We start from the raw sequence: 20949 nt of genomic DNA, 5'->3' as shown, positions 1-20949 counted from the left end.
CAGGGTTCTAATCAGCCATGCCTGACCACTACAAGTGAAGACTATCATATTGTGTACCAAGCACATTGTAGCCCCTTCACATCTGCACCTGCTGTCCGAGAACAAGTAATGGACTCTGTGCAACATTCTGTGTCATCTCTCACGTTTGGTTGGAGACTTTCAGCTGTTGGACCATCCTGAGCATAGGCTGCTTTTGGAATGTTGCTATGACTGGTAGGTGCGGACTGATGATGAGTGGCATCACGTTGTGTTCCATGAAGAATTGTGGCTCTGCACTTACCTGGATAACCATCTACATCTACATCTACATTTATACTCCGCAAGCCACCCAACAGTGTGTGGCGGAGGGCACTTTATGTGCCACTGTCATTACCTCCCTTTCCTGTTCCAGTTGTGTACGGTTCGCGGGAAGAACGATTCCCGGAAAGCCTCCGTGCGCTTGAATCTCTCTAATTTTACATTCATGATCTCCTCGGGAGGTATAAGTAGGGGGAAGCAATATATTCGATACCTCACCAACAAACACACCCTCTCAAAACCTGGACAGCAAGCTGCACCGCGATGCAGAGCGCCTCTCTTGTAGAGTCTGCCACTTGAGTTTGCTAAACATCTCCGTAACGCTATCCCGCTTACCAAATAACCCTGTGCTGAAATTCACCGCTCTTCTTTGGATCTTCTCTATCTCCTCTGTCAACCCGATCTGGTATGGATCCCACACTGATGAGCAATACTCAAGTATAGGTCGAACGAGTGTTTTGTAAGCCACCTCCCATCACCATCATCATCAGTTAGTGTGGTGGTGACTTGGGTAGTGGTCCCATTCTTCCAGTGTTATGGAGAGACACTGTTGAGTACTCCTGGTGTCATGGTATGGAGAGCCATCAGCTATTTAAAAATTACCATCCATCTTAAGATCAGTTTTATCACCACACAATGATCCTACTTGAGATCTTCCTCCATCATGAGAAATGGCTTACACAGGTCATGCTAGTAGGGCTGCAGTTTGACATGGAATTAAAACCATAATACATCAAAATTTTTCTCTTGTAGAGTGTTGCCAAAGGAGAACGTCACTGTAACTACAAGGATAAATTTCCAAGACTGAGAATAGAACGGTTCCAATGGCTCTAAGCACTATGGGACTTAACATCTGAGGTCATCAGTCCCCTAGACTTAGAACTACTTAAACCTAACTAACCTAAGGACATCACACACATCCATGCCCGAGGCAGGATTCGAACCTGCAACCGTAGCAGCAGCGCGATTCTGGACTGAAGTGCCTAGAACCACTCAGCCACAGAGGCCAGTGAGAATAGAATCCCAGAGTTGTGAGCAAGGATAGAATCCTAGACCTCTGAGTTTGTAGTCTGTCACATAGGCATCAAGGTGCGGTAAATTTGTCATAATTTCATTTCAGAGATGTGAATACATCCGGTATCAAATGTCAATTTCTACTACATGATAGTATGTCTTATTGTAATACAATTGTGCTAAATCCAAAAAAGATCGCAGTATCAGTTGTGTTACTATTATATGTAATATTTACTTTTTTATTGAGTGAGGTGGCACAGTGGTTATGACACTGGACTCACATTTGGGAGGATGACAGTTCAAACCCATGTCCAGCCATCCTGATTTAGTTTTTCAATTATGTCCCTAAATCACTTCAGGCAAGTGACAGGATGGTTCCTTTGAAAGGGCACTTTAAACACTAATCTCCTCCTCCTCATTTACTTTGTAGATAAGTGAGATGTCCAGATTCTGCAAAGGTTAACACAACTGTCTAGTAAGCAGGAGATCGCGGGTTCAAATCCCAGTCTGGTAAACATTTTCACTCATCACCACTGATTCCATGTAAAGTCCCAATGCAGCTGACAACAATATTTCCTTCCTTCCTTCCTTTTCCTTTCCTTCCTTCCTTTTCCTTTCCTTTCTCCCCCTCACCTTTGGTTTACATAATATGTATGACAGAATGAATTCCACATGGTGTCTGTTTTTATGGATGTGTTCAGACACATTCATACAATTGATTCACCTCAATAGGAATGAAGCCACCACATTCTCTGCTGATACACACTTATGTTCTTGCAGGAAACTAAAAATTGTGAGCATGGCAGACATGGGCAGGGACTGTGGATAGGTGGCAGTAGTTGCGAATGTTGGTTGGCCGGATGCATGCCAAAATAGTTGTGCAGTTGTAATACACACTTTGTCTGGGCACTGCAGTGCTTAACACAACTGCCTAGTAAGCAAGAGATCCCGGATTAAAAGTCAGTCCGGCACTCATTTTCACTAATCACTGCTGATTCCTCACAAAATTCTGATGCAGCTGACATCAATAGTTTTTTCCCTTTCCTTTCCTTTCTCCCTCCTCCACCTTCAGTTTACATGTATCACAGCTGTTTATTCTGTGTGGTGTCTGTTCTTTCACACATGTCCAAGGGAACAGACACTACCCATTCATATAAAGTGATATCTGTTTATCCTGTTTCAACAACAGTATGAAAATTGCAGTATTTAAAGCAGAGAGCTCAAAAAGAGTAAAAATCTCTTGAAATTCCAACCACATATTCCTGTAAACAACTTAAAAAACTATGTACTTCACAGAAATAACACTGTCATTATGCCCATCATCATCTTCTATTCTCACATTAGTTTCTGCTAACTGAAGCATATTTTAATCTTTCCAAGCCTAACTACATTGTGTATGTTTGTGGTTCAACAGGGAGTTACTTCTACAAAGGGGGTAAATATTCTGTAGATGGGGGTAGGACTCAAATTGATGTTGAGATAAGGCTAAAGAGAATTTCATTCATGTGAAGTAACATCAGAGCTCACAGCGAACAGCAAATGATACTATTCATTAGTGTAGCCAGCAGGTACCTGGCAGAGCCTGTCTGATTTGACACAGAGGTCCTGACGAGCTCAGTCGCCGAACTCTTCACTGCAGGTAGGCCATTGAACTTGGCTGTTTGTAGCATCCCCACACTATGTTGTTTTGCTGTCTGCTGCTGGCCGTGGCACACATGGCTGATTGACAAAATGATGCATCAGTTTCTCATTACAGGAGTCTTATCACATGTTTTTATAGTGCCAGGGCAGTTAGAAGGTCAGGTGTGTCATCAGCCATGTACCTTCAGAGAGTATGTGTATCACTGTCTCCCATAATTTCTCTGCTTCATGATGTTATGGCCACACCACGATATTATGCTGGTTGGTAACTGTTTTCAGTACCCGCCAAGCACAGAGTTTTCTATGTCTGTTCTTTTCCTGGTATTCACATAAATAACGGTGCACCATACTCGAGAAAATTCATCAGCCAGATAACACATTAAATGACATTGTTTGTTTGTTAATGTACTTCATTTATATTAATTTTTAATGTAAATTTTTGTCCAGTGCCACAGTTTTCTTGAGTGGGGTTGCATTTCATTGGTGTTCATATAAATTTACTGCTTTGTTTATAATCACATGACATAACATAAACACAGGCTGTATACAATCCAGGACAACCGGGAGATCCGGGAAAAACCCGGGAATTTTTTCATCCGGGAGGAAACCGGGAAAAACCCGGGAATTTTTTAGAATTCTGGGAATTTTTTATTGTTTTAGGTTTCAGTTAAATTTTTGTAACTTTGACTGGTAAGAACCAGTACTCTAACAAAGAATATTACTGTATCTCGCTACTGCAGAATAATACTGCAGCAATAAAAAACAAGCAAGAGAAAAAAAAGAAAATAAAACTTAAGTTGCAAATATACAACAACAAAACACAGTGCTCATACAAGTGTTTGCCAATAGCAAAATGTGTCAAAGGCTTTAGGAAGACTATGCAATGTTTCATAATAACAAATTGCCTCTGATGAGCGTGAGGTCACAACTGTTTACATTAGATTCGTTTGAGCGATTGCGAGCGAGCTTATGTGCATGCGCACTTGAGTCGCATTTGAGTAGTACCTTCTCCCGCTTCTGGCTACAGAAGTGTGGCAGTTAGCAGTATAAGCAATAGCAACAAGCAGCCAGATGCTATCCGAAAAAATTTTACTTGTGCGCCTAAGCTGCGAGATTCACGTATGCGCAACAGACCCGGAACTAGGGGGCGGGGGCAAACAGGGGTATCTGCCCCGGGCGGTAGTGTGAGAGGGGGACGGAAGCGCCAAATTCATATTATTGAGGAAATATACCTTGTTTCACAAAGCGCCTAGCATCCACCGCACATTGGTATATCGATAATTCATATGATTTTGAACGCATCCATGATGGTTTTTGAACATTTTTGAACAAATTCTAAGTTGATTTTTGAATGTGTGCATGGTGTACGTGATGTGTCTGCCAGGGGAATCCCCATCTCATCTAGAAATAAACTTTCCTGCAGACCAAAGGCTACAGGTCTATACGAGCTGAGCCGAATAAAGCCGAACGGGTGAATGCCAATCACCGTTTATGTGGTTCATTGGATTTGCAAATGATCAGCATTGTTATAACTACTAGTGAATTCCATAGATTCAGACTATCAGAGTGGAAATAAACGACTAAAAGGAATAACAGCAACAAATATTGTGTTTTGTCTCTTCCGTGTATCCAAGAAAATGAAATTTTGACAGAAAATTTTTGGGCAGACCGCTACACTACTAAGGGCCAGTTATACAGTCCCCGGCTAGCAGCCACTAAAGTTCTATTCTGGGAGTAGTGCGGAAAATGCGTTGTACGAATACGTAATAACGCCTAACCGGAGAATAAATGCGGGAAACTAAACCGGTGATTGTGGCAGGGTTAGTGAAGTTAACCAGAGAATAAGTTTTGACACTGGCAGGAATAGTTACAGAATTAGTGATGACAAGATTGTTTGTTAGAACGAGAAAGGAGAAGAAATGGGGACTCACACAAATTATGGAAAAATATGATGATTCCAAATTTATATAAAAATTTCGTACTACTACTCTGATCTAATGCTTCAGAAGCCAGAGAGTATGAATGAAATGTGAAACTATTTCCTAACATAAAACTTTTTGCTTGTAGCAGGCCAAATGGCATTTGATATAGATACTTCATGAATTATATTCCGTCGTGTTATAAAAATGACCATTTGTTCCAAAACAGACTCGTTTATTTGGTGTGTGTAACAAGCAATATTAGGCAGGCCTATTTCGTTTTATCTAGCAGTGACAAAATACGTATAATCAGATCGAGAAACCACACCAGTCTTGGGTATAATCTGTATTAACAGCTTTTTTATTATTACACAACAACATTTCATTTTTTCAAGCGGCAAAATGTTTGATGAAGTTTGATGAGGACACCAGGAAAGGACACCATGTAAAGCTGCAGCAAGGTTAGAGAGAAAAAAAGCTAGGACTTGAAACGATTGAAGAAATGTGTACTGTCTTGCTTGTCACTTGTCTTTAGTCGTTTTATGTATCCTATATTTAATTTTATGTCACACAAAACAGCAAGTTATGAGCTAATAGGCAGTAAAGACTGCAAATTTTCTAAAGAGTTCTTTTTCTGCCGGTTACAAATAATCCCATCCAGTATTAATTGCGAGATTTTTTAAAAGAGGGGCAGGATGTGAAACCGGCTAACTGGGAGCAGGAGAGGCACCACAGGACATTTTAATTTCCACTGTCCTGAATATAGTTTGATGGCACCCATTATAAAATATTACATGTTTGAATTCCACAGAGCGAAATACAGAGATGTGCAATAGAAGAATGCTGTGTGAAGAGGTGTGGCACTGCACTTTGGCACACTTAATACCAAATAACATGTCTTATGTTCCCTCAAACATATATGTTTTATGTATCAGACTCTTCAAAAAGATGTGCGCTACAAAATTAAGATATTTTATAAAAGTCGATTTTTTTAAATTTTTGGCATCCAACCTCAGACGCTCGAGGGAGGGGGAGCGTCACTATCTATTATTGGCCCGGTTTGGAAATGTTGTAGATCCGGACCTGATCATAGTTCCACCGTGAGGCCTGTGTATCAGAAGGTGTTGCGCAAACGAGTAGACGAGTAGGCCATGTGACGTCACTTCCACTAGGCCAGTGGTGGAAAGACAGATTTTGCTACAACTAGCACTGCTGGTGGCCAAAACTGGATCTAATAGCCATACCAACCATGCAACAAAAGGCACCAGTAGAATACATTGTTCGTTTAATTGAAAATGAGTATATGAAGCACTGCAAGAAAAAGTAGTGCCGTTTACAAAGCAATATGCAATAAGAAATCTGCACCGTGAGATGCTGTGCTTATTGTGTGGATTTACCTTTATAAGCAATTTGAAATTCTGTGTTTATGTTGGCTAACCTACCCAGGAACAAAACTTGTGTTCTGTTTACTTACAAAGTATAGTGGTTGATTCGTCGAAATTACATATCCGTTTAACTCTGAGATTTGATTTAATAGTTCGAAATGGTGTATAAGTGTTGCGTTCCACATTGCAGAGGAAATTACGAAAATGAGCCATGAATAGCGGTGTTTTCTTTTCCTAAAACCACTGAACTACAGCAGAAATGGATATCTGCAATACATCGTGAAAATTTCCAGGTTACACAGAATTCGAAGGTAAGCTCAGGTTCTTTACAATTCAGTTAGATTGTCTCAGGGTATGTGTTCTTTAATTTAGAGAGTGGGAGCAACTAATCACATATTTAAGTAGCACGCTCTTTAGATGTTCATTAACAACATGAATTCGATTGATTTGATGTGCTTCTCTAGAAGATCAACTACATTACATACATTACTGAATCACTGGAAAACTGTGATCTACTTATGCAAGAATAGCTTTAGCCTTTTAACCTGAAATACCGAGTGAACAATAATCGATTTGATCTGAAGATAACTGACACTAATCCCATGTGTTAGCATTAGTTCCCCTTGGGATTATTACATGTAGCTGATAAAAGATTTTCTCATTATTTCAAGGTCTGCGAGCTCCACTTCACTGATGATCTCATTCTGAAACATAGTGAATATTTCGACAGTTCCACAGGGAAGAAATATTCTGTGCCACTTCCAAAACCTCACCTTAAAACAGGAGCCATACCATCCATTCTGCCTAAGTGTCCGAAGTATCTTTCGTCAGCTTCTTGTTCAAGGGAAAGTGGAGATGAGAGACGAAAGCATCTAGAAAATAGAGACTTAGAAATAGCTATTGCAGCGAGTGTAGTAATTCATGCTCAGTATGAACAGGAAAGACATTTTGAGAACTTTAATGGTTTTGTTAAGTGTTTAGTGAGTATCAAGCTGCCTAATGACTGGCATCTGATAAGATCAGAAAGTTTGTTCTAATAGACGTCAAAGATATTCCTACACTTTTGTGTTCTGTTGTGGTGACTACTGAACTGACCTGAGTATGTCTTTATATGAAGGTAAAAGTGTAATCTCAAAACTTGGTACAAGAAAGTTCCCTTTAACTATAAACCATTTAAATGACTTAATTAACACTATTGATAACTTGGAGAACTTTACTAGGAAAAACAATGGTAGCACTGGAAAAGACCACTTGCTATTCGGTACTGATTATTTGAAAGATATGGCAAAACATTTTGATGAGAGTGAAAGTAACAAAATAAATTTTTTATGTGAGCAATTGAATCTAATGGGAGTCCACAAGAGCCATTACAGATACTCAACAGACTGTATTATATTTTGTAGTATTCTATTTTCAATATCACCACATGCTTATAAGTTTATAAGAAGTACACAGTATCTAGTGCTACCTCATCCTAATACCCTGCATAAAATCTATTCACATTTTCAAACAAACCCAGCAGCTAGGTGGCAATTTTCTGGTGTAAATCAAACAAACCCAGTAGCTAGGTGGCAATTTTCTGGTGTATATAAAACAGAAATTCCAGTTTCTTTGTGAATCAGATCATGTTGTTTCACTAATGTTAGATGAAATACACTTGAAACCTTATTTAGACTTCACAGGAGGTAACATTTTGGGTGCTGCATTCAGTTCTAAAAATGCGGCAACTAGTGCTCACGTTTTTATGATACAAAGATTGTTGTCTTCATATAAAGATGTAGTCCACATTCTTCCAGTAAAAAATATAAATGGGGAAGGACTTTTCACTGTAATAAAGAAAACAATTTCCGGACTGCATGCAATAGGTTTTAAGGTAGTCTGTGTTATTAGTGACAACAATTCATTTAACAGAAGGGCAATGTCATTCTTTGCTTCCCCTCCTCAACTGTCAATTGTGTACAAACACTCCCGTGATGACACTGATCCTCTTTTTTATGTTTTAGATTCTGTTCACATTTTAAAATGTGTCAGAAACATTTGGATTAATAAAAAAGATCCTGATCAGACAATTATGTTCCCCCAGTTTGAAACAGATTCAGAAAATACACAGCTGTGTATGGCCAGATTCTCTTCAGTTAAAAAACTTCATGACATAGAGTGTATACAGATAGTAAAATTTGCCAATAAGCTTAATTTAAAGTCTCTTTTTCCAAGTAACTTGGAGTGACAAAATGTCAAACTTGTACTTAATGTTTTCAATGAGATGACTGTCCAAGGCTTGCTAGCCTTGGGGGAACATCATCATATTGAAAGTTTTGAGAGCACTGCTAAATTCATTAAATTAATTTGTACAAGGTGGAACATTGTTAATGTTAGCTCACCTGGTAAAGATATTCATTTCAAGGATGCAATGCTGAAACCACTCTCGAGCACAAGTAATGAAAATATCAGATACACTCCTGGAAATGGAAAAAAGAACACATTGACACCGGTGTGTCAGACCCACCATACTTGCTCCGGACACTGCGAGAGGGCTGTACAAGCAATGATCACACGCACGGCACAGCGGACACACCAGGAACCGCGGTGTTGGCCGTCGAATGGCGCTAGCTGCACAGCATTTGTGCACCGCCGCCGTCAGTGTCAGCCAGTTTGCCGTGGCATACGGAGCTCCATCGCAGTCTTTAACACTGGTAGCATGCCGCGACAGCGTGGACGTGAACCGTATGTGCAGTTGACTGACTTTGAGCGAGGGCGTATAGTGGGCATGCGGGAGGCCGAGTGTACGTACCGCCGAATTGCTCAACACGTGGGGCGTGAGGTCTCCACAGTAAATCGATGTTGTCGCCAGTGGTCGGCGGAAGGTGCACGTGCCCGTCGACCTGGGACCGGACCGCAGCGACGCACGGATGCACGCCAAGACCGTAGGATCCTACGCAGTGCCGTAGGGGACCGCACCGCCACTTCCCAGCAAATTAGGGACACTGTTGCTCCTGGGGTATCGGCGAGGACCATTCGCAACCGTCTCCATGAAGCTGGGCTACGGTCCCGCACACCGTTAGGCCATCTTCCGCTCACGCCCCAACATCATGCAGCCCGCCTCCAATGGTGTCGCGACAGGCGTGAATGGAGGGAAGAATGGAGATGTGTCGTCTTCAGCGATGAGAGTCGCTTCTGCCTTGGTGCCAATGATGGTCGTATGGGTGTTTGGCGCCGTGCAGGTGAGCACCACAATCAGGACTGCATACGACCGAGGCACACAGGGCCAACACCCGGCATCATGGTGTGGGGAGCGATCTCCTACACTGGCCGTACACCACTGGTGATCGTCGAGGGGACACTGAATAGTGCACGGTACATCCAAACCGTCATCGAACCCATTGTTCTACCATTCCTAGACTGGCAAGGGAACTTGCTGTTCCAACAGGACAATGCACGTCCGCATGTATCCCATGCCACCCAACGTGCTCTAGAAGGTGTAAGTCAACTACCCTGGCCAGCAAGATCTCCGGATCTGTCCCCCATTGAGCATGTTTGGGACTGGATGAAGCGTCGTCTCACGCGGTCTGCACGTCCAGCACGAACGCTGGTCCAACTGAGGCGCCATGTGGAAATGGCATGGCAAGCCGTTCCACAGGACTACATCCAGCATCTCTACGATTGTCTCCATGGGAGAATAGCAGCCTGCATTGCTGTGAAAGGTGGATATACACTGTACTAGTGCCGACATTGTGCATGCTCTGTTGCCTGTGTCTATGTGCCTGTGGTTCTGTCAGTGTGATCATGTGATGTATCTGACCCCAGGAATGTGTCAATAAAGTTTCCCCTTCCTGGGACAATGAATTCACGGTGTTCTTATTTCAATTTCCAGGAGTGTATTTAGAAAGATTTCTATCATGGCTGGATAAATGGAAACATATTTCTGATAGTACATTTGGATTATCCAGTGATACACATTTGGCCATATCACATACTACTCATGCCCTTCTAAAACTGACCAAGTATTGCACTGAGGAGCTGAATTTTAAATATCTTTTGCCAGGTAAGGTTCAGACAGATGCTCTAGAAGCAAGATTGGGAAAATATCGAACAATGGTAGGATCTCAGTATTTGGTATCTTTGAGACAGGTATTTGAAATTGAATCCAAGCTAAGAATTCAGACTCTGCTTTCCTTGAAAATTTCATCCTCTGCTCTTGGTGAAGTTGGCATAGATTCAGATTCTTTTGAAAGTGATTGTGTAGACGATATTACCTTACCACCACCATCAAACTTTGAGAGCATAATAGATTTCAGTGAAGAACAAGTTCAGTCTTTTCAGGAATACTTACCTGTTTTCACATACTTGTCAGGATACTGTGCCAGAGCTGTTCTTAAGAAGCTGAGGTGTGAAACATGTTAAACATACTTAGTGCTTGATAAAACATTATCAGTAATAGAAAGCGATGAAAGCTATGAACTTATAAGGAAGGGAGATAGAGGTGGATTGTATTGCCCTAATAATGAGGTCATTAATGCTGTTATTTTCACTTATTTGATTGTTAAAAACATGGTGTCTGGTGAACATGAGCTCTCCTTCATGAGATGTACATCCCAGAGAAATCTAGTTATAAGATTAGCTGTTGATGTAATTAAAAGGGAAGACTTTTTCTCCTAAGGGAGTTTTATTGTAGTCAGGTAGATCACACTGATGACAAAATTCTTCAGTCTGTAGTAAAAGTAGCATGTAATATATTTCTCAATAATTATGTTAAAAAAATTAATGACAGCCATATTGGCAGTAAAATGAAAAAGAGAAAACTGTTAACTGTAAAGTAGTTTAGAATAAATTTTGTGACAGGTTAACAAACATTTACATTTGTCATTCTCTCCTAATTCCTACTTTTATCTTCTTGATGTGTGTAGCTGCAATGCTTAAAATGAATGTGCATAAAATTAGGCCTATATTCTATTTACAGTGATGTTATATCATTATCAAGAATATTCTGTTACATATTTGAGAGTTTTCTTGAGACAGACAGACAAAGGTGTCAAACTTACAAAATCCCTGATTTTGCTTTGTGGGTTAAAGGTTAGAGTAGATTCAGTTTTTGTAATGTAGACTCAAAAATGATGAGAGTCTCATGGGTGTGGGACATGTCAGAAGATATAACATAAAAACATAGGACACTTTAATATAATTCTCACTTCCCTGATCATTTTGCCAGTAGATTGTCAAGATATCCAGATACTTTACAGTAAACTGAAACTGTAATATCTACAGAATGTACACAGTCAGAACGAAACATAATTATACACTTTTATTAAATATATCATACACAAATTACCTAATCGTGACTGTTGTGGCCAAGTGCTGTCAGAGCTTAAATCTAACAGACATTTTTACTTCAGCTGTTCTAACAGTCCCTGTTAAAAAAAATTCATCTGTAGAGTATAAAAGGAGTTACCTACCAAGAAGCTTTTCAACCTGTGCTTTATCTTAAATCAAGTTTTTAATGGTTGCTGGTAATTTATTGCAAATGTGTATTCCTGAATATTGGGCCAAGGTAAGTGATTTTAGGTCTTTATGTAGATTATTGTTATTCCTAGTATTGGTACTATGTATTGAGCTATTGGTTGGAAGTAGAGACATATTGTTTGCAACAAATTGCATTAAGGGATAAATATACTGAGAAGCAGTGGTTAGAATACCCAGTTCTTTGAGTAGATTTATACATTATGTTCTTGAATTTACACCACAAATGAGTCTTATTTCACGCTTTTGCATTGGTTAAATGAGCATTTGCAATTAAACTTTTCACTGTAACACTATCTCCAATATCTATGCGATCATTGATGAGTCATTCATGCCGCAGTGAATTACATTTTTGTCCCAGTAATAAACTTATGATCACTACAATAATTTTGTCTGTCTCTTAACTGTTACGAAGTATCTCCGTTAGTGTCACGTACTGACTAATGGATCCAGGTTTCTGTAGTGACGTTTTACTTAACAAGTAAGTCATATTTTGCATACGATTTTAAACACAACAGAAGGAGATCACACTGTGTTGTAGTCAGTGTGCCACATTGCGCGCAATATCATACAAGGGCGGCACAATTTCTCTGTAAAGGGCAAATTTAACGATCAGTGAATTTGTTATTGTTTCACGAAAGAAATACACGTTCATCGGCTCTAGCGCACAGGCTGTCTTGCAGCGGCAGGTGGTGTTAGCCTAGCGCTGATGACGTCATAGTTCCGCCATGAGGTCTGTGTATCAGAAGGTGTTGCGCAGGTGCGGTGACGCCTGTTATCTAGCGCTCTTTGGCAACTGCTGAAACGAATCTTCTAACAGCTCGCGGGAAAATATTCCGAATGGTTCTTTGAAAAGCGTTACTTTCAAAGTAAATTTCCTTTTACGCAAGAAGAACTCTGTGGGCAAATGTCTGATGAATGTCTTAAATCACAGAGCGTTTGACTCTCATTCAAAAATCAAAATTTGAGGACGACCATTTACAATATTTTCGAGCCCGGAAGATCAGACATTTATGTCGTTGTTAAAAATTTTACTGGCACTTTGTGTGATATACCTTAAAGTGTAACACTTGCAAAAAAATCAGCATTATGTGTGAAAGCTTAGCTTCTCTTGCTGCTTATTAATCTTAGAGACCAATATTATACTTAAAAGCTTTTCTTTTCTTGCAGCAACACTATGTATATTAATTTAAACCCTTACATTTTCCTATTTGTATGTTCGCGCTACTTAACAGTGACATTGCTTTTGGCTGACTACATTACGTGTCCTATGCTCTGAATATCCGCTGTCATCGGCTGGCGAGATTGTTTGTCATGAGCTATGACTGGCTTACAAAAGTGCATCGCAATTTCTATTCAGTCCTTCAGAAAGTAACGTGCGGTGTTTGGTGGAATTGGAATTTATACTTTCGTAATACGAAAATATGCAGTGTGTATGTTGCTGCACATCAGACATCTTTCCAAAACGTGTTTTGTCCCCTGAGTTTCGTTTTCTAAAGTGCCTGGAAATTCTGTACCGGTGTATAAAACCACAACAACTGAAAGGATTTATAAGTTTTACAGTTCCGAGGAAAACCATACTGTTACTCAACACGGTAAAAGTGTATTTTCATCCGGGAGAAAGTGTATTTTTGACCAGGAAATCCGGGAAAAATCCTGGATTTTTTTTTTTTCTCGTTCACGTATACACCTCGAAACACCAGAGCATCTGCCCACGAAAGGCAAAGGTCCTGAGTTTGGGTCTCCGTCTGGCACACAGTTTTAACCTGCCAGAAAGTTTCATATCAGTGCACACTCTGGTGCAGAGTGAAAATTTCATTCTGAGAATATAAACATCTTAATATGCCAATAGTTTTCATACTGTATCCAATAACAAGGGTTAATACAAAGAAAAATGTTGGGAACTACAATTTCCTTAGATTTTGTGATGATGTTTGTGCTCTATAAAAGATTGCAAAATCCAGATCTGATCAGTAATGTGATATATCATTTCATAGTGCCTGTTTAATGCTGCACCACTTTTACACAATGAGTGGTTTTTTCACTCCATATGTGTAACATATGGGCAGCATAAATAGGAAGAACATGTAAACTAATAAATAAATTTTTGGCTTTACTTTTTCCACATATCTTTCTCCTGTTGCAGTCACTCATTGCCTAATAGTCCCTTTGAAATTCTTGACCACCTCTGGTTGTTTCAGCTTATCCAGATTCTATCTTAGTAATTTCCCATTCTTTTCCACATTATTGTGTAGCTCTAAACAGTGTCTTTACTGCAATTCTTACTAGTGTACCTGTATTTTGGCATAGATTCCCCTTTTGTGCCTCCAAACTACTGCACACATCTATATACAGTTTCCAAGATCTTTTTTTTTTTTTTTTTTTTTTTTTTTTTTTTTTTTTTTTTTTTTTTTTTTTTTTAATTTAGAAATCATTTGAATGAAAACACGTCATTTAGTTATGACACAATAAAATTACCGCTCAGGAATTTTTCAGGTTTTTGATTTTGAACTGACAGAAGAAGATATGGATGAACTAGATGCACTTGACAAAGGACCAAAGTGCCGAATATTTAATGAAGTTATTGCACCAGAGTAAGTGTTCTCCCCTCAGTCATTGCTTTATTGGTTAGGCCTACTTAGTATATTATTATGTATGAGTCTGTGATAGCCTGGTAAGTAGGTTTCCTATCTTTATATACTAGTATGTGGCTAATTCAAAACATGAGCAACATTCAGTCATAGAAATAAAATACATAAAATCCCCAATAGAAAGAAACTTTTATTGGTGGTTCTGACTTCTTACAAACCTATTTTACTGTTGTTACTGTTACTATTTTAATTGCTGTTGTCTTCTAAGCATTTTTTTTTTCAATGTAGCACTAAATTTTTGCAAGTAAAAATAATACTTGTGAAGTGAGAACAGTGAGGTGTATGGTTGAGAGGTTCCCAACCCAGAAATGATGGCCCTTTTCCTTTGTTTGGGCAACTGTGTGGATGAACTTTGTCATGGAGTACTACTATCCCAGACATCAGTTTCCACACCATCAATGTTGGATGACACATATCAGTTTGGTGTACATTTCTTAGTATGTGTTAGCTGTAATTGTCGACACAAATTCCATGAAATCAAGCAAATGAATGCCATTCTTATTCCAAAAAGTGGTAGCCATAATTTTTCAACTCAAATAAGGAGGGTGTTCAATTATTTTTTCTTTCCGAAGTTAAATGTTACCATTTCATTGACTGTTCTTTCGATGCTTGTTGGTGTAGGATATCTCCAAATCTTATCGCCAGTGCAATGTGACAAAATGAATCCTATCCAGCTTGTCAATAATGGTCTAACAGTGATCATCCACTGGACATTCTTCAAATCAGACAATGGGAAATCCAGGATGAAATGTAACAATATTATTAAAAGGAAAGTTTCTACTCACTATATAGCTGAGATGCTAAGTTGCAGATAGGCACAAAAAAAAAAAGAAGACTCTCACCATTAACACTTTCAGCCGTTGGCCTTTGTCAACAATAGACAACAGACACACACACACACACACACACACACACACACACACACACACACACACACACACACACACACGCGCGCGCGCGCACGCAAACGCAAACGCAAACGCAAATTGCACACACGACTGCAGTCTCAGGCAACTGAAACCACATTGCCACATTGTTGTGCCTATCTGTGACTTAGCATCTCCCGCTATATAGTGAGTAGCAACTTTCCTTTTGTAATATTGGGATGTTCTTCAAACCTTTTTATAATGGACAGATTCCACAGTCTGTCATTTGGAGGAGAGAGAGAGAGTTGCTTCAGTTTGTCATGATGGCGTAGTTGCTTCCACTCAGGCATTTCATGTTTACTCAGCAAGTGAGGGTCAGGATTCCATGTCACCTGAAGCAAGACTGACAGATTGTAGTGAAAACTCTATATTATCACCAAGATGGAGCAAATAGAGGTGCGTGCCCTAGTCTGGTGGATGCAGCCTGGTGTTGATCCAATGTGTCTTTGTATTTCATCACTCGAAGCAGTCACGCCAGAAAGCAACATACCCTGCCATGGGGCTGCCATCTGACAAGTACTGCAGTAGTGATCAGCTGGTGCTGTTGCTGTATCCTTGCAGGCTGGAATGACTGCTATTACTAAAACTAGTGTTGACTATGTGAAGTCTTCACTAGCTTTGGTGAGCAGCCTGGCAGTGTTAACCTTGGACCCAGATGATCATGGCCAGGAGTTGGCTGATGGAGGACTTGATATACAGCATTCGCTGCACTCTGTCACCAAACTTTTCACTGCTGGTAGACCATTGAGCCTACCTATTTGAAGTGTGTCCAGACCAAGTTCATTTGCTATCCACCGGCAGTGGTAGCAGTTAACAGATTGGGTGTGTCATCAGCCATATGCTGTATTTCATCTGCATCACACTGTTCCATCTGTACCATGACATTGCATTGGTTGTTAATCATTTTCGGTACCCATCCTGCACACAATTTGCTGCATTTGAGCTTTTCCTCATACTTATGTAAATAATGGTGCATCCAACAAGAGAAAATTCATTGGTCAGATCATGAATCAGAACATGTCAGTCAGAACACAGTTTTTTGTTTACTTCTCCACTTATTGCACTATTCCATCAGTCTAGATACTGGGCCTGTCACTCTGCTCTTCATCATTCAGAGCTTCATGAGCACTTTTAAAGTCTTAACAACATTGTCTAACTCTTCTTTCACTCATTACTGTAAGCCCATAAATTAGGCACAACTCAGGATTAATTTAAGCATCTGGAGATTCTTTTGCAACAGAAAGTTGAAATACAGCACAAACTTCACATCTGATGGGAACAACAATTGAAGCCATTCTTTCTTGCTTTCACCCACAGCCAAATGACTGTTGCTGTGGTATTCAGTTCAAAGACTCATTTGATGCAGTTCTTCATGCTGCTCTGCCCTTCACAAGCCTCTTCATCTCTGCTGCAGCCCACACACTCTCCCGTTCGTTAGCAAACTGATTGTTCCATGGTGTTTCATGATGTTTCCTGCCAAGCAACCCCTTTTAGTCAAGTTGCATCATAACCTTCTTTTTCCCCAGTTCATTTCCATACCTCCTCATTAGTTTTTCAGTCTACCCACCTAATTTTCAACATTCTTCTGTAGCACATTCAAAATTTTCTGTTCTCTTCTTGTTTCAACTATTTATTGTCCATGTTACATTTTTGTACAACACCACTCTTTAGACAAATACCCGCAAAGAAGATTTCCTTTCATCAAAATTTATTTTCGATGTTAACAAATTTCTCTTATTCATAAATTCTTTTCTTGCTACTGTCAGCCTGTTAGTGTCTCAATTTCTAATTTGATTCTCTTCAGCATCACCTGATTTATTTCAGCTTCATTCAGTTAGCCTTGTTTTACTGTTGTTGATGTTTAGCGTGTAATGTATTTTCCAGAAACTATCCATTCTTTTCAACTGTGTTTTCAGATCTTTTGGTGTCACTGACAGAATTATAATGCTGCCTGTAAATTTTTGAAGTTTTTATTTTTTCTCCTTGAAATAAAATGGTGGATCCTGCCTGAAACTCAGTCAAAGGTGCCTTAATTAAATGGTTCAGAGACCTTTTCAAGTCTCAAAGATCTATGTTGTATATATGCAGAGTGTAGTGACATATTGGTCTCTTGTTCACCAGGCAGATGCGCTAACCACTATGCCGCTCTGGCACAGTGGCTATGCACAACTGAAGAGAGTACCCTTGCATGCCTCCTTCCTCGACCCAAATTCCCATTAATGCCTCAGCCCACTTTGTATTGAGCTCGCTTGGTATTGAGACACTAAAATGTGCCTGATTTTCAGGCAGCATCCCCTGTTACGTTCAATGCTGAGATGCTATTCCAGGCATCTGCCTAGCAAGCAGGAGGCTCAGATTCAATTCCTGGCCTCGGTATAAATTTTCAATAGTCACTTCAGTCTGCATATATACATGTGGTTTCATTTGCTTCCAAGATAAGCAAGGTTCAGTATTGCCTCACATGTTCCTACATACTGTCCAGTCACATTAATGTGATCACCTGCCAAAAGCCTGAATAACCATCTTTTGCAGTGCAGACCACTGTGAGGTGAAGAGAGTCAATGATGTTCTGGAAGGTACCAACAGGAATATGGAGCCATGCCAAATCTAGTATCGTGGCCAGCTGCACTAAGTTTCTCAGTTAGAATCCATGGCATGAACTGTCTGAGGTGGTCCCACAGATTATCAGTTAGGTTTAAATCTGGTGGACAGAGGAGAATGGTAAACTCATTCTGGTGCTCTTCTAATAATGCAAAACACTGCAAGCTGAGTGACATATTGCATTGTCCTACTGGTAGATGCCATCATGCCAAGGAAAAACAAACTGCATGTAGATGTGAACACAGTCCCCAAGGATATAAGCGTACTTGTGTTGATCCATTGTACCTACAACTTGGACCTTTCCAAAAACTATTGCAGGATGTTAGCTTGCAAACATTTCATGCCATACATGCCAATGGCCATCTGTCCAGTGGAGCATAAAATATGATTCATCTGAAAAGGCCACTTGCCACCACTCAGTGGACATCCGGTTGCAGTATTGGTGTGCGAATTCAACCTTTGTTGCTGATGAACAGCAGTCAGCCTGAGTGCATGAACCAGGCACCTGATGCTGGGCCCCATACACAGCAACATTCGCTGAACAGTTGTTGAGGATACATGGTTGGCAGCCCCTTGGTTCATCTGGGTGGTCAGTTGCTAAACAGTTGCACATCTATTTGCCTGTACACATCTCTGTAGCCATCTTTCACCCCTGTCATCAATGGCTCATGGTGTACCAAAATTGCTTCAGCGTGGGCTTTGGATAGTGTCATTTTGCCATGCCCAGTGTACTTTAACCAATGTGACATGCAGACAGTTTACAGACTTAGCCATCTTGGAAATGCTTCTAGCTTTGGCCCAAAAGTCAATGATCATGCTCTTTTGGACATCAGATAAATCACTCCGTTTCTGCATTGCACCAAAGACTGCACTGTTTTCTGCATCCCCTCCACTACTCAGAGCCATGTAAAACTTTATGTTGCAATGTGAGAGGAATGAATTCATACATAATTCAGTCTTATTTACCTCCACTGCTAGTGCTGCCATCTGTCGTGTGAAAATGGTTATTGTAGGTGGTGATACATTAATGTGACTGGACCACGTATCTGTGGAACACAGACTGAAGTTTCCAAAGCTTAGCTTCTACTAATTTTTCCATTATTCTACTTGAAATGCAACTGGGCATAACAGTTGATAGCGAGTACTCGACATCATTTCTGGGCAGTCTTCGATAGTGCAGTGGCTGTAAATGAATTTGTGTCTGCTCCACCAAAATTTGTTGCAACTTACTGAGATCTTGACGGTATAGATAATGATTTGGAACAGCCAAAAGAAATTTCAAGAAATTCATATTGACGTCAGGTTTCTCTTTCGGAATTACACATGTATTGCATAATATGGTTACAAAACTGTATAAAAACTGGCTCACAAAAACTGTAGGAAAACTGAGACCCTGATGGCTGATTCGCCACTGCTTATATATTGTTTTAAGAATCACTGATTACGTCATCCTCTATTACAAACAGAAAATTTATGGATTACAATCAAAAACTTGTTGGTGTATACAGACTGAATTATGTACGAATTCATTCCTCTCACATAGCAACATAAAGTTTTACTTGGCCTTTAGCTTTTAGTATTGAAAGTCGTAAAATAAGTTTGTAGGCAATGCTTCATAATAACGTTACTTATATCATGAAGATTATTTGATGGAAAATGTTACTAACATGAACATGTGCTCATTACATAAATACTAACAAAAAGCTGGCTTCACTTCTTGTGAAAGGTATTCTTGAGTTACAGAATGAGAATTGTTTATGTTTTATGTTCAAGTATCGATTAGTAGCTGTCCAACCAGAGCAGAGATGTAACCAAATTAATGACAGTATATAAATTGAGCTTTAAAATGATCAGATTAATGAAATAATAATGTTACAAAATTTGCATCAGCCTGTAAATGTGGCATCCTGATACCTGAGGTCAACACTTGATGCCATTCTTATCCTAATGATCATATATTGGTATGTTTTATACTGATTGAAAATAATGACTTCTGTGGCTTCATAAATAATCAGTAAATGGTACTGCTGTGGTGTGATATTGTTCAGATTTCATACATTTAAATATTAGCAAATGGCCTTGAATTTTCTGGTATCCTCATAGTTTCATTTCATAGGTGTAAGTAATATTGCTTTTGTTTTCACCCTATTTTTTCCTATTCTAGACGAGCCAAACATCCAGAGTATCCATACCATCAGAGATACTGATATTTCAGTACTCACAACACTGGGTAAAATGTCAGAAGCTCTCTCAGGGAAGTCTCGAGATATGCTGGACAGCGGTTTTGGGCATCCACTTTTGTGATTGGTTTCTTTCCTGCAAAAATTTGTATAAATACTTATTTTAATAACACATTTTATGTTCTTGTAGAAAAAATTACAAACATATGTTCTTGGTATTTTTTTCTTCTTTTTGTTTTTGTGTGAGATGACCCAGTATTTCCTGCTGTATCCTTTCTTCATTCAAATACCTACATTATGTTTTCATGTTTGATAGTGTGACATAATTTGTTATTCAGATAACAATGTTTTAGATCTTTGAACAACAAACAATGGCTGTTTCTTGCTACTACAGTCAGCCAGGAGTGTATTCTCTCTTATTAAAATGTGTGTGTTTGCAGGGAGGGGAGGGGGGGGAGTTATGGTGTGCACACTTGCCAGTACTCACCCTTCGGGAGGCAATATGCTAATACTGCCAATAGATGCAAAGAAAAGTAAATGTTACAGCCCAATCCTAACTTTCAGAATAACAATTCCTTTTTCAGTGAGGAGAGAGAGTTGTATTGGAAAAGGTTAAAAAGGAATGGCAGGTCATTCACACCCCAGTATGAGAGAGTAGAAGTAGAAGTTTATGGTCTTGTAACATACCATTTCAAGCCATTGACTTAAAGTACAGGAGACTCATCAAAACACAAAAACTGGTTTACAATTTTCCTTATAATACCAGTTATATCCCCCCCATGAACCATGGACCTTGCCGTTGGTGGGGAGGCTTGCGTGCC

At 39.7% G+C, this 20949-nt stretch overlaps 1 protein-coding gene across 8 annotated transcripts in view; it reads left to right on the top strand.

Annotated features, from left to right (window-relative positions):
- The window catches only part of LOC126092469 (1,5-anhydro-D-fructose reductase-like), a 142498-nt gene extending 122152 nt beyond the window's left edge, over positions 1–20346 (top strand). For all 8 annotated transcript variants that reach the window (XM_049908077.1, XM_049908080.1, XM_049908078.1 and 5 more), the window contains exons 7-8: positions 14267–14364; positions 20113–20346. In XM_049908077.1, coding sequence (XP_049764034.1) covers positions 14267–14364; positions 20113–20155 — 141 coding nt within the window. In that variant the 3' untranslated portion in view covers positions 20156–20346. The remainder of the gene's footprint in view (positions 1–14266; positions 14365–20112) is intronic.
- The last annotated feature ends 603 nt before the right edge of the window (positions 20347–20949 follow it).

This window comes from Schistocerca cancellata, chromosome 7, assembly GCF_023864275.1.
Source record: "Schistocerca cancellata isolate TAMUIC-IGC-003103 chromosome 7, iqSchCanc2.1, whole genome shotgun sequence".
Lineage (NCBI taxonomy): Eukaryota > Metazoa > Arthropoda > Insecta > Orthoptera > Acrididae > Schistocerca > Schistocerca cancellata.
Note: the sequence above shows the minus strand (reverse complement) of the source record. Positions and strands in the feature narration are given on the sequence as shown.